The sequence below is a fragment of the Varroa destructor genome, unplaced genomic scaffold (assembly GCF_002443255.2).
Source record: "Varroa destructor unplaced genomic scaffold, Vdes_3.0 BEIS01000001.1, whole genome shotgun sequence".
Classification (NCBI taxonomy): domain Eukaryota; kingdom Metazoa; phylum Arthropoda; class Arachnida; order Mesostigmata; family Varroidae; genus Varroa; species Varroa destructor.
This window is the reverse complement of record NW_019211454.1, coordinates 31,424,895-31,440,334: the sequence shown is the minus strand read 5'-3', so window position 1 is coordinate 31,440,334 and position 15,440 is coordinate 31,424,895. Positions and strand designations below refer to the sequence as shown.

General features: G+C 40.3%; 1 protein-coding gene across 9 annotated transcripts in view; it reads left to right on the top strand.

Moving 5' to 3' along the window:
* Window positions 1-14,816, top strand: part of LOC111243547 (uncharacterized) — a 48,196-nt gene extending 33,380 nt beyond the window's left edge. For 6 of the 9 annotated variants that reach the window (XM_022789303.2, XM_022789300.2, XM_022789301.2 and 3 more), the window contains exon 6: window positions 14,158-14,816. In XM_022789303.2, the coding sequence (XP_022645038.1) occupies window positions 14,158-14,223 (66 nt within the window). In that variant the 3' untranslated portion in view covers window positions 14,224-14,816. Of the gene's footprint in view, window positions 1-3,980; window positions 4,210-6,036; window positions 6,195-14,157 lie in introns of those variants that run through there. The other 3 variants (XR_015319810.1, XR_015319809.1, XM_086978413.1) reach the window with 3 other exon arrangements.
* Window positions 14,817-15,440: the final 624 nt, after the last annotated feature.

Here is a 15,440-nt window from a genome sequence, read left to right as displayed (position 1 = left end):
GCTTAATGCCAGACGTGCTATCTCAGACGTAGTTCCTCTTCCGTATTAATTAAGCTGTAACAGCCAGGTTTAATAATCAATTTCCAAAGCCAACTCAGCCTGCCGATATTAGAGCGACTACTGGGCTTAATTAGGGTTTTTTTTATTATAGGTTCACACGGGCCCTTAATTAAAAATTCATTATATCAAGCAGCAGCAGTAAAGCACCTGGAAAAAATCACAGTCACCATTATAACTGAGATAGACCCTTTAGGCCCGGTCAACAGATGCTGGCTGATTGATTCAATTAAACAAGATCTTTAGACGTAATGATTTAACCAGGTGGGTCCCATCAATATTAACCCAGAGGGTTAATAGGACTGCGCTGTATTGAAATCGACTCCGGTTCGGAGTTCCACTACTGCTAAGCTCCTCGAACGTGCCATATAACTGAAGGGATTTAAAAGTTTCAATGACGTTTATCCCCGATGCCTTGAAAAGGGTCTTTCCTTCAGTCCCTAACCTTTTTCACGTCTAACCTAGTTGGCCTCCCAAATCTCTCTTAACCGGTGGCATTGAATGACCGACCTAACTCACTTTGTGGTCTATTTGCCGAATACGTAAGGGCATCTTGGCTTGCTCCTAATAATAGTGGAGTCGTCAATCTGTGCGATCATGAGCCCCGCATATGACAACTCTCATAGGTCGTGTTTTTCCCTCCGTCTCAGGTAGCCACTGGGACGGGCAAAGAATTACCGAAGTGATGAACAGTGTACTTCAATAGGTCCCGTTGGGCGCTTAAATAGAAGTATCTGGCCACGAAAGAAGCTGTATCATTCTATTGAAATGTTTCTATCGAGTAAAGCCTTAGCTTACATGAATCTCTTACTCTAAGCGTTGCTACCCGGAGTTGCGTGCTTATAGCGATATATGGTGCTGCAACGATCCGGAAGTGTGTCCTATACACTGATGCCACATATTTTTAAATTGAATATAGAAAAAATGTAACGATTGCGACACAATGCGTAGCTTATTTACATTTGACAAATGGTAGAGCAGCTTTTTGTGCGTTAGACAGAAGCATTGTTTCATGCAGATTTCTGCAAATTGCGTTTTATAGTCTACTTCCAAAGCCGGACATCGGAACGCCTTTAGTAGCCCGTCACAGTCGGGAGCACTTTTTCGTTTGGGCTTATTGGAGATAATAATTCCACTTGAAAGCGATGACTGACGAATCCCGTAGTATTAAACTGCCGTTCGATGATGCTTGGCTTCGCTGTGCCTATGAAAACTTACATGACCATCGAATGACAGAGCAGATAGGCGACTTAATTGAGTTAAGAAACACATTTCGTAGCATTTGTTGTTATAAATAATCTGCGTGTTGATGTTGTTTCAAGAGATACCTTTCTATTATATGCAAATGTCTTATACCCATAGGTTGCTTGATGAGGTGACAAAAAAAAAAGCGCCTTAGACACGAGCCTTGCGGAGTGATATGAGGTGCACTCAAGTCAATCTGAGATCCAATACGTAACAATTGCAGAGTAATCATTTTACTGCAGTATCTAGCAAAGCAGGAGAAGCTGGGATTCGTCCTGGCTAATACTTCTACAAATTCGAGATACAGTAGGATAGTAGTTTGTGATATGACTAACCGTTAATAGCTGGGTGGCAGCCGACTAACTTTTAATGAAACGATGTCACCAAGAAAGTTGTTTGCAAAGAAGAAAGTCAACAATTTCTTCCATAATTAAATACAGAATAGAAAATTGCAATACATGCCGATAGTTCGTTATCAGCGGCCTCGATGCTTTCCTGTAAGGGGGTGGAGGTGATGGCTGATTATTGAAACTAATTTAATTTCGTTTCAATAGATCACCTGAGTCATTGCAATTTAGAAAAGCGTATCTGGTTGGCAATTGCAACAATGATCTATTCCGTTCCGGGAAGACTTCAACTAAGGCTTCGGTGAAGCACGTTTATAAATGCGAGGACCAATCTAGTCGATTACGTAGTCTTCTATCGAACTAGGTCTAATCGAATGATTGTAATCTTGTCTCTTAATAAGACTGCTTAATCATGCACATACTCCACAGTAAATCCTGCTAAGTGAGCAAAAAAGAGGTATCTACAACAATTAATATAGCACGTAAAACACTGATATAGCAACTCCTCATTTGCTGTACACTTTTTAGCTGAATTTCTTCAGTAGTTCTTCAGAATTCCTCATCTCGGTACATTTCAATTTTTAGATCTGGTTGGCTGCTAATACGAAACGAAGTGTGTAACTGTGGCCGGATTCGAACCTAGACCTAATATCATCTAACTAGTAGAGTCTGTCTTTGTTGAGCAATCGAGCAGTGTGTACACCCACACAGGTCAACCAACAATGCTATAATAGGCATTTATAATGACGAATAGTGACTCACTACTCGTTACTATATAACACAATAATGCACAAAACCACTCATTGTTATAAGCGAACCACTTTACCACATGAAGACATCGATTTTCAGCAACTGTCAGCTAAGATTAATGTACGTGCACCAGGCAAGTAAGCCCTCAATTGAAAATCATAGGTATGAGATTATCCAAAGGATAGGTCGAAGGTACGAGTCTCCAGGGTCGACCCAAATGACTCTATCGTGTCTCCCATCTAGCATGTTTTCAACCACAGTGACTGTGCCTACAGAGGGTAAACGTGTGCCGGTTACTCTTTCAAGAGATGAGCCCAAGCGTGCTACAGCTGGTTTAAACTAGCATATTTGATTTCCATATAGATTTCTGTGGACACATATACAGAGGCACATATAAAGACCCTTACCAATTTAAATTTTTTAAGTAATTTGCATCGTTCGAACAATATCCGAGAGCTCTTATAATTGTATAACTTCAGCTACAGTATGTGTGTTGGAGCTTTGCGATACGCCCACAATCGTTGAAACGGCTGAAATTCATGCTGACTTGAGCGAGCTTCATTCACTGTCTTTATTTAACGTTCGCCAATTTAATCAGTGAAGTCTTTTTGCCTTTTTTTTTTTTTGTTTATGTCGCAATCTCCGTTGTTATCCTACTGCTGTTATTGACTTGGAACGACTTTCGCTCAACTGAAATCAGATCAAAGAAAAATCAAAGAAAATGAATACAAACTATATACAGACAGTGTTTTTAACTAGCTATTCGGCTTGTGTAGTAATTTGACAGAAGCGGGATTACCAAAGTACATTTGAGTGTGCATAACGATTCTTAACTGTGAGTGCTTTAGAACAAAAGGCCAATTTATTATGGGAAAATTTATTTTGTTTGTTCATTAGTTTCATGGACGACGATGGATTATGAATCTTTTTTTAAATTTCAATCAATCAGAAAAATATATCATTAGTTTTTTTTTTAGACGCAATTAAAAATGCTATTTCACGTTAAAGATCGCATAATCATTAAATGTACGGTCCTCTTCGAAAGATTACTCGAAGTAGGGAGCTTCTAACTGGCCGTAAGGGCACACAATAGTAATGCTTTCTTTTGTTGCCTTCAACAGTGATTAACTCTGCTTGTTCGTCCTACATAAAAGACTAACAAGGCTCGAGTTTTTATAGCTACTCATAGCCATTGGCTGGCTATAGAAACTGGCCAAGCGATTGTGTGGGCGACACGTGCGCGCATGATGAATGAACGCCAAGGCACACGCCTGGCCACCCGCATAATACAGATTGTAGCTAGGACCCACGCTTCCAGTTCCATTGGATAGCCTTTTATAACGCGTGTTATCTTATCAAATATAGGACATTTTCACATTTGCATTGGAGATTCTGTAATTTACATAAGGTCCCACCAAACAAGCTAATCTGATAACACGGTAAATATTGAAAGAAAATGATATTCATCATAAATTGTCTAAACTTCGCTATTATATCGCATTCTCTGCGAGTTCGTGAAATTACATAACGAAACTAAGCCTAAAGAGAGCTTAAGCTCTTCCTTTTGTCATGGGTTTTCAGGCACGTATGGTTTCGAATGGTTGGTACCGGCATCTATCATAATGTGTTTGCTATTAGAAAAATATGGTGGACACCCTCGTTCTACCCTACAATACCATACAATAGTCGTGAACTTGAGTCGGCTATCCGTATCTAGAAGCTAATGTGGACATTAACTTCGTAGTTTACGTTTATCGTCTGTCGGGTTTCCGCCGCTTAATATAAATCTCCGTAGGGGCGTCGAGATCGGGACTGAACGAGCTATCAACGTTGCTGTACAAGATGAAAAAGAAATGCTGAAAAAGCAACTACATTGTTCCTCGGTGCTGTTTATAATTGGCGCGTTACCTTGTGTTACTCTGCAGGCGAACGCATCATTAATACCTCGTGACGAAAATCCTATTACCTTTTTATACATTGACATATCTGCCATTTTTTGACAGTAGCAATTGAGGAAATCATTCCAGTGGGGAGCATTCGTTCGGAATTTCGATTTTTAGGTTGGGTTCAATTCAGATATCTTGATTCTATTGAAAAAATACGTTACACCGGCAACTGTTTGTTAGGTTCTGTTAAGGCTCGAGTGTTGCGCGTAAGCAGGACCTTTTTTTTTCATTCCTGTACCCAACGAGACCTTTCAGTGTGATTATTCCTCTGTGGTTTTTTACGCATCTTCCTAAAATAGACCCTCCATCATAGGTATATCATAGTACTGATGCTGCAAAACCCATCAGTAGATTCACATAAAATTTTTGGTATTCTGACACATAGCATACATAGAGAATTAGTCCATAGTCGGGGATGTTTAATCTTACGTATAGTAAGTCGGCTTAAACTAGAATATACCAAAGTGTTGGCTAAACTTACCGGCCATTTTTACCTGCTATAGGAAGCATAAGCATTAATAGTTGAGGGTAAACTCAATTATCAGAATTTGCCTAACACCTGATATCCATTTGCATACTGAGTAGATTTACTTCCACCGGCACTGATTTGTGCGAAGACATTTCAGAGTGAAAGTGAAAAGGACGAATATCTTTATGGGCATTTACACATTATAATTTGTAATCTTGCAGCCGTACCATCTGAAACGATCGGATACTTCTTCTGAACTTTGAAATCGTAGGAAGACCTTAGATGCAGGCACAGCTCCGCAGAACACATATTTTATATAATTTTATTGGATATCCTTTTTCCCTAAATTTGCGCGAACGATGACCAATCGTATATTTTCTTTTACAATGGTGGCGTATCGCAGTCTCCCCTACTGGACTAATTCGTCCTGGCTGTCTACTGTATATTCTTTGAGGGACTAACTGCAATTGATAGGAATTAACTACGTTCAATATACCTCAAGGCTACAGCATTTTGAGAGCAGTCCCGTTAAAGTCATTTATTAGGCACCTGATTTTTCACTTCTAAGTGTTCCAAAGCCCACTGTACACTAAAAACTTTTTACAGGCAAAGCATTTTTTGAAAAATGATTTGCCTGTACCTACAAAGAATTTATCGGGACCAACATTGTTGTAGTCTTAAAGTGTAAAGCCCAGGCATAAACACGCTTCGTTTCATTGCAGTGCCTAACGGCGATATCGAACGTTGAGAGAAGTCGAAACGTCGAGAGAATACGTGCAACAGACATTTCAATAAATATTGTATACATCTCAAGTGCCCTTGATATATTTTTTTGTCATCGAATAAAAGTAATCTTGACTCGACTTGAAGATAATTAAATTGAAAAAAGAGCGTCAGCGGGGAGTGTCTGCAATGCCATAAAGACAAATATGTGTGAAGGAAAAAACGGTATACCATTACCAAAGGACTTTCCAAGTATTCTGCTGTGCATAAGAAACTATTACTGTATAACAGCTCACGCAAGAAATGGGTTGTGTTCTTTCTGATCGCACGAATCGAATTAAAGCTCACTTTCAGGAGTCTCTTAAGAAGCCACTTTAACAGGACAGAGACTTTTAGGTATAACTTAATTTTCTGGAAACGTACGACCAAGTACTCACTTAGCATATATGCAGCACATTCAAAACAAAACTTACTTTACTCATGATGTTCGTACAACTAGCAGGCCAAGCGATCGTATCCCTACTAACATTAAGGGGTAATACATGAGAGTGAAGAAGTGAACTGAGGAAAGAAGAAGGACAAGGAAGAACCCAAGCTGGTATTTGCCGCTACAGCGCAGTACTATCGCCACCACAGCTATCATCGTTTCCATTGGAGGTAAGCTCATAGACAAAATTGTCAAACAACGTGGAGCTGGAGAAGCATCCTATCTATAAGTATAATACATGCACGATCTCAAATAGTTGTTCCAAGGCGTCCGCTTGCCCGCTGCCAGTTTTCGTGTAAGGGCCTGTTTGCCTTTTGGAGCGTAAGGTGGTGCCAGCTACGTTAAACACCGGGTGCAACTTTAAAAGCCATTGTTTAAACCAGAACGCTCAAGTTTTACTAGCCGTGTTGTTCTCGCCGTCTCTATTTTCACCGATGACATTCAAGGAGCAGCAGCAGCAGCAGCAAAAGGACGCTATGGCATTACGTCTGGTGGCTTTTGTCCTAACCACAGCCCAGTGATTGGTCTCGCTGCTCTGCTATGAATGCGCGCTATCGCTCAGTCAGTTTCTTGCCCATTGCAATTGTCACCTTTTCAAGGAGCGACTAACAGTAGCAACTTTAAGGGGGCGTTGTGTAAGGGGACTAGAAGTCAGAGAAAGACTGAAAGTCGAAAAAAGGGAGACGGTGTCATTTGTAGGCCGCAGGAGAGGCTGCTTTGTGGTTTGGCTGCCATCGTTGCCGCCAAGCTTCTAAAACGAGAGAAGCAGAAGGAAAATGAGACGGTGGCGATGACAACGACGAACTGAGCAGAAAACGTCACAAAACGACGATGGAACGGTAGCGAGAGCCAGGAGACCTACACGCCTAATCTGCTGCCAGCGCCTTCTAAACCTGGTGCAATGTATGAGATCGGACGATGCGTCACTGCTTCTGTCGCCGCTGTAGCTGTATATCTGCTAGCCAACTTGTGTGGGGCATGATAAAGAAAACGGATTAGTTATGATCGTTTCGAAAAATACTGAAGCAGCCCTATAATAGGTTATGTGGTATAAGATACTAAGGATACGATATGACGCTCGAATGAGGATTCCATATAGAGCTAATACAATGATGGTTGTTATTCTGGGGAGACGTTACATACCTGATTTCTATTATTTTGATGAACCTTTAGCTTCGTACATCGTCGATACAGTTAGTCATGCGTTTATGTAAATATTAGTCATTGATTTTATTTTAGTTCATGTAGTATATGACGTATAGCACGGCTTTAATCAGTCATTCCTGCCATTCTCCTATTGCTTAAATAACAATAATAGTAATGATAATTAATCACTACCATTTTTTCCTAGATTTGAGGAAAATATTTCCAAAGTTTTGCTCTGGACATGACTGCGAATTGTGTGGTGGTGCAGACAAAATTCGAGAGCGTATTTTATCTGACTCAGTTCGATTGTTCGACTTGGTTGCACCATTTGTTATAATAAAACGTGTTTTATTTGTACAGTGATACGACATGGCATTGCAACCCGCGTATTATTCAGCAGAACAAATCGCATAGCTTGTTAGCATGGACACAACACGGCGACCACGCTTTCTTTCTGTTTACCGTGACTCTACTTTGTAATAGATGACACACGTGTACTACTCCGTGAGTATCAGACTAAGACCGTGGCTGGTGAAGTATTGTCGTAACGTGCTGCTACATGTCTAAAGAACCGATCGTTTTCTTTTTTCACGATTTCTCTCCGTTGCATGTACATGCCACGCAGTGTACCGTAATAGCAATTGCATAGAAATGGCTTTTGCTTATTCTCAGGTTTCATCCTGACCTTTTTCGACGTGCTTTGTTACTTGAATTGTTGATGCAGCGTATCATTTTTGAATGTGGCGAGAACGAACAGGGATTGAAGGAACATGCAGGAGTGAAAATTTCCGCATCGTCTGCCGTTCGCCGAGTCGCCATCCTTCGCTGACTAAGGTGAGCTCACTCGTCCCGATGTTGTGCCCTGATACAAGGACGCCGTCGGGTCGCGGGAAAAGCCAGGCCTTAGCCGGATGATGGAAGCTTACCTCGGTTTCTTTCTCCATCGACTGGCTGCCTCGTTTGCTGCACGTGCCTTTTCCTTAAGAGATGAAAAAGCCAAGCTAGAAAACTATGAGCCACTGCCTCCTAGGGATATCGACGGAGTTGCTGGAGAGGGAGGGCGCTAGTGCGCGATTACGAAAGAGATCAAAGGAAGCAGGGGAAGGCATGCAGCGTGTTTCCACACTCCGATGCCCTAAACACCCAAAGAGAGAGACGAATATGGACGAATGGCGACGACGAGAACGTCATCGTCCTCAGCAGCGGCGGCGTAGCAGAAGCAATCGCAGTAACATTTATCATTAGCTTCCAGAAACAGACACACTCTATTGCTCCGCGTAAAGAAAAAAATCAAACAGAGCTTTCTGCCATCTCTCAGCAGTTGCAGAGCCGGCGGTGTTAGATGCACCTTCTTATCCACCTGCGTGCACCAACCAGCCCGTGTCCTCCGTTACCATTTTTCTCGCAGCATACACGTGTCGTCATGAAGTCATAGTTTCATACTAATCGAATTGCAATGAAGGCAAACGGAGCTATGCATCAACGAGTATTCGCAACGAGCGATATCAACGAGTATTCGCAGATACGACTCTTGCATCTTCCCTTAAAGGGGCAAATATTTTAAGGAAATAGAGGTAGGTATCCGCTCATCTAATGCATTCTTCTTTTCATAAAAGCACGTACAAAAAAATGTTGGAAACAATCTGCGATGGCTCCTTATCTTTTTTTGCAGAAACTAAACACCACAGGGTGTAGTAGAAGGCGAGGAACAGATGCAGGAAATTTCGACTGTTGGCATTATAATTATATGATAAAGTAATTCTGATCGGCATTCTTCAATTACTAGCAAAAAAAAGACTTGCATTTGAGGTATTGATGCTGCGTGAGTTTGCACGCAGAAGCTTTCCTGTATATATCTATAGCCAAAGTGCGTCGTGGTCGAAGGGTTTTACTGCAAATCAAATGTAGGATGTGGATTATCTTGTATCTTTATAAACTACCAGTGTAGTACGTTTGAAGTTGAATTGAAAGCAGGTCATGTTTTTAAAGATGTCTTCAGCACTTTATTGTGTTCACTGTTGTCATCGATTGATAATGAAAGAAGCCTTTTTAACTTATTTTTAAACGATGTAATGTTCTGTGAATGAGTTTGTTCTCGGCAAATTTTATTTTTTACCGTAGTTTGGATGATAGTATTGATAACATTACAGACAAGATAGAAAAACGTTTATCAGTTGAAGTGTTTTTAGTGATCCCATTCTATGTGATCTAAGTATAGTGTGCAGAACAAGAAGTGTACACTTTAGCAAGTTATTGTATATTACTTTTTATTACTTAGATCGAGTCAAGGCCACAACCAGCACATCCTCAGGCAAAGTCAATGGCAAATGAGAAAAAAAAACTATATTCCGTGCTAAGAAACCTCTGTCTAATATTGCCATCATTGACTAATCTGCTGAAGCTGCAGCGACATATATTTAGTGCTTATGGTAGCCGCTTAATTTTTGGCGTCGTGTTAAACATATGAGTGATTGTTAATCGTTTGGCCGGTTTCTAGAATTTCTAGAACCGGCATTGACATGGCAATTTAACCGATTTGTTTTTCCTATGACATACTACGAAGAATTACTATTTAAGAAGAATTAAGAAGAAGTACTAACGGAAGCTATAATTGACAATGCCGATTCTCAAGAAATCCAAGACACGAATAGTACGTGGTATGCACAAAAAACTACGAAGTATAAATATAAATAAATATACTATATACGGCTTGAATATAGAGGGTATAAGGCGTAGACTTCATTAGAACGTACACAAATTCAAAACGCTTTAAAATTGGCTATTATAGCCTACCTCACTGAAGAATTGCGTTTGCAAAATGCGTGTTGCGCCTCAGAGCGTTGTGCTCCTAGAATAAACTGGAAAAGTTTGTGGAAAAGAAGTGGCCAAAGTTGGATAAAATAGTATAGGTCTGGCAAAGCTGATGAATATGGGTTAGTAACTAATGAAATACACGGGCTTCAAAAAGTGGCGCTCATGAGACCTGTTATAATTAAAAATTTGAGGCCTACGTCAAAAATCGGTCGAATAGCATAGCCACCCCCGAACTTCGTTAGCTAACTGCCGTTCGTTTCTAAAAGCAGTAACACGTTTAATTGCACAGCTAGGTAGACACGTGCTGTGATACCTATACAACAAATAATCATGGCGTTGACTTAAATAGTTACTCGTATTCGTCTAAACGACTGGCAAAGACGCTGCGCATATTTTTTCTATAGCTGTTTACCGAAATAATTAGTTGGTTAAGTATACGAAACCATGATCTGTTAATATGCTTTATGGGGTTCGGCTTGTGCTCTGATTTGTCGATCTCAGGCTTTGATTTAAGATGCATTTTTTAGTGATGCATTATTTCCTAGAGACTTAATATGGGCATTCGTTGTCATCGTTAAACATGGCATTCGACTGCCGCCTGTGTATAAAATAGCTACTGAAGATTTGATTTACGCATTTAACTAGAGGAAGAAAGAGTCCTACAGACGGATGTACAAATAGATAGCAAAGTGAAGCTCTTTCGGAAACTTAAAGACTGAATGATAGCCGGCTGTCAGCTATTAACGAAATACAAAGACGCCCCTTGTCTTCCTAAAACTAAACAACTTAAAATTTCATCAGCTATTTTTTCTTACACATTTAGCATAGTCAGGGTGTTGAAACTTACGATACAAAGAATCAGGCCAATCGTTTTGGAATACAATGGCACAGACGGGTAAGAAGTACCGATCAATCCTGTATCTTACTGAACGGGTTTTTTCATCTTCTGCAAATATATTCAAAGCACTTCCCCTTCGTGACGGAATTCTGAATCCCGCTATTCATTACTAAACTTTGCTCAGACAACATGGAGTGCATATAAAATCCGCTCAGGTTTCCAGTTGTCTTTGAATGATCCCCTGCACCCGCTATGAACATCGTAGGCTATAAAACTGCTAAAGACTCCTAGTTGCAGTCGCCTCTAGGTTCCGAATAGAATATGTCAACATTTTTACATTCTATGTCCGTCAGTACCAAGGTTTAACAAAACCTTAAAGATTACACGCATAGATAAAAAGATATCATCATCACTGACAGCGACAAAGAAAAATTTTGTAGATGTATTTGACGAGTCGGGCATGGTCTCACTTAGCTGGGCTATTCTAACAGTTTCATATAAGAAGCCGAGGCAACAAGACGATAGTTACGATTTTGGTAATAGGCCTATTACTGTTGACGTATGTGATATACCTGTGCTAATGTTAACATAAATTGTCATATTTACACGTGGCGACAATGACAAACACATGGAGCGGTGCATAGCACTGGCGTAATGAGTCTCTCTATCTGTCTTGATAGGAACAAAAAACTACTTGCTTGGTTCTACCTCTCTTTCACTCACTTTGTCTCTTTGCCCTGTTCGTCCTTTTTACTCTCATTTTCGTTGCCATTATGCGTTGGCATCGCTGCTGCATCTGCCTTTATTGCAGAAAGATTTCGTTTTCGTTGTTGGTAGGGAACTTTATCCCGCGCTCACGCGAACGGCTTGGGCCAGGTCTGGCCGTCCGATCGCTCATGCTTCTGTTCGAAGGCATAAAAAGGCAGAACAGAGAAAGCAAAGGGATTTATGACAACGTAACTGCTATCTAGTGTGCCGGGTAGGGCGTACAAAATGTCATCGGTGCATTGCTTGGTCAGGGCATCCATAGCTCCGGGAATGGCGTTGATGTTACCGTAACCTGCATAGATGCTCACCGCAAGGGCTGTGCCTTTAGAGCCGACGGAAGCGTCGCTTCTAATGGATGGATGCGTCAACATTTTTGCAGCCATCCACAGAACACGATCTTCCCTTTTGCCCAGGTTTGCGTTTAAACAACTTTTCCTCCACATGCGCTCAGTCTCTCTTCTAGCGTCCCCTGGCGTTTCATAATGTTTGTTGGGGAAATGCACCGACAGCTTGCGACAATTCATGCCACCGTTCTACTACTACTACTAAGGTAAAATCCTACTTGTCATCTGCAAACTTTTCGCTTCTAGGATTGAATGTATCGTCGAAAGAAGTAAATTGTGTCAATGGCAGCAGGCAACAAGATCAGTTGCCTGTGGAGAAAAAGGGCAATATTCATTTCATAAACAGCGGCAGTGAAAAAATGCAGAAAAATAAAAAACTAAAAGAAAATATGAAAATTTGTGTTACTCGGTTGGGTCATTTGTAAACGAACGTCACGCACGAAACTGCAAAACTCCCACTACAATGGCGATGCTAGACGCGGACTACTAAACAGGACATGTATGTGTCATCTTTCGAAAACAATCAGATTCGACAAGGTGCAACAGTGTGTAGAATGGAAGACAAGCCAGTTTTAGAGAAGGGCATAGTCAGCTGCTTCATAAATATATGTACGCGTATCTATAGCACAAAAAAATACGGGAAGCAGCTGAGATGCGCAGAAAAGGCGGATTTATTACGAGGCGGAAGTAAAGCTAAGAACCAGGAACAGGTTCAGAAGGAGTGTAACCCCTAGACCAACCGAGCAGTTGAAAAGCGGGCGTAAATAAGCCTACAAGCCTGGGATACAGGGCCGGGGTTTTAGCCCATTTTTGTTTTTAAGTCGTTCAGGCATGAGCTAATAAAATAGAAACTTCTTTTTTGTAGGTATTTAGTTCTGCTCTTCTTTACTGGTACCTGTGTAATGTGAACTGTGCATCGAGATTTCTACGCTTTGACCATTAAAATATAGTTGTTGACAATATTTTATTTATTTTTATTTTACTTATATAGTATTTTATTTATTCTGCGTGATGGCATAGGCGTAGAGTACATGTAAATGCGATAATTAAATTTTTAGATTTAAATAGTAGATAATCATAAAATTTAAATACTCATTACACTCCCTTTGTACATATAAGCCTATTAATGTTAACGATCGAGATAAATAACTTTAAAGCCAGCATACCCACCGTAGCGGAATAGATTGGTCCGCTGGAGAAACTTAAGCTACGAGAAAACAAAATTTATAGACCCAAACTAAAAGGATCTGTTTTTTTATTAGGTACACTTAAGGCAAGCATGTGACCAACTGAAAAGTAACTTTTGAGTTTACCTGTAAAATTATTTATCATGGTCTTTTTAGAGGAGCTCTACATACCAAATAAAGTAGCACTTCACATCAAGGAGGGTTCTCCTTGCTTATTCAATAGTTTTCAAAGCGCTAGTAAAATTAGCTTAAGGACGTCCCTGTCCTTAAATTTATTTCATAGACCCTGTGTGTTCACTGCGTTCTAGGAACGCTGAAAGTCACATGCTTAACCCAGTTTTTCAGTACACTAATGGATACATTATACATATATAGAGAGAGAGGGAGATAATGCTCTTGAAAAGTTAAAAAGCCTTTTTTGGTGCGTGGTTCTAGCAGACTGCACAGACGCCAATTACAGATGTCTATAACTGTACTTTCAAAACCTTCTTTAATATAGATTTTATGCTGCGATTTAAAACTCCCAGGAAAAATCGAACCTCACAAAATGAAAAATCCAGGGTTGATTTACCATGTACTTCTGTGTTCCTCATAATAAGCCTCACCACACGCGAACAATAATCAGATGAATGTTATTCTATTGAACTAAATATTATAAAAAAAAAAAAATCTAAAAGTTTCCTCTTCTTCAGTAGCTGGCTATCAGTCGTAATATCCGACCTTGTATTACAATTCTAACTGAGAAGCAAGAAAAAGACTAGTGGTTCAAGTCTTTGCTTACAACAAATGTAAATGTAAGTTATACTATATATATTGAGTATACCTACTTTCTGACAAATTCAGCAATGTGATCTAGCTGGCAATGTAGTAGAACTACCAGGTAATCGCTTTTTTTTTTTATCTAAGTTATTCACCATTTAATCTATTCGTAAATTTTTAATAAAAACATATAAAAAATAATCAAGCTCTGAAACAATATAGATATAAGCATTAATTTAAATGTTGTTGGATAAACGTTTGATACTTTCTTTCGCAGGGGTCCACTGGCGTCAAGCCTGATCGAAGCACTGGCGGATATCGTAGGTTCGATGGTAATAAATAATTAGAGCGCGCTGTATTTGTCTCCTGTACCCCCTGTTCCGAATCGCAGAACATCAGAATGCCGGCGGGAGGGAGAAAAGCCGAAAGCGGAAACGTAGGCGTGGACTGGGAAAATCCGAAAATCGCAAGTGACGCAGTGGAAGACGAAAGAGAAGGGAATAAGCTGACAAAAAAGGCTTTAGGGGGGCCGAATGCGAGTGGGAAGTGAACCAAAAGCGCTGCAAGTCCAGGGCCGGTGGCAGTGAACATCCATAGGGTACCGCCGAGGCCGCCGCCGGTATCATTGCCTTCGCAGCGCCTACGAAGTTCATCACCGACAGATGCCTTGTTGCGATTACGGAACGACTCATTCACACTACCACTTAGCTTGATAACACTATGCGTCACTCTTAAGCAGCTCGAACGAAATTGTGGCCATTTACAATAACTCTATAATTTAAATTGGTTTTATTATTTTTACGTACGTCTATCACTACATATATGGCATGCACGCATACGTTTCGACCACCGTAGCACTGCTGCGACCGATCACAGCACAGACAACTCTATTGTACCTCACATCGGAGCGAAAATAAAAGCGTATTCATAGATTTATCTCACAGCTATTTTTTTTTTCTATCTACAGGAACTATTGCCAGAGTGAGCATGATCTGTTCTGTTCATAGTTCTACCTTGAAAAACAGGCAAGTTATGTCTACATAATATTTACAGCGTATATCGCCATAGCATACTCTTATAGCTACACATATATACCGATCGCCCACACAGACATATATAAGATTAGTTATTAATAATATTGCAATTAATAGTACTTTTATAGGCAAGGGGCTAGCATTACTCTGGTCATTTTAGACTTTTCGAGTAGTGAGAGCCGTTGCTGAAGTACGTAAGGTAGATCAACATAAACATTACTGACGAGCTTATATTCTTGTAATAAGCTTGCCGTATATGAGCAGCTGCGCCTATGAAGAGGTATCAATCTGCAGGTTCGCTTAAATAAATAATTTGCGAGCACCACCATTCCCGTTCAGATATCTTCGAAATGTTTATTTCCAGATACAATATTTGATATTTGGTCATATCAGAGATTAGAATTTAGTTTAATCTTAGTCTGGTTTGAGATCATAGCGTAATAGGATTCAGTCATTTCCCTTGTGGCTACGTAGCGGGTTCCCATGTCGTTTCTATTTGTGCCAAACCGTTACCGTGCCTACACGA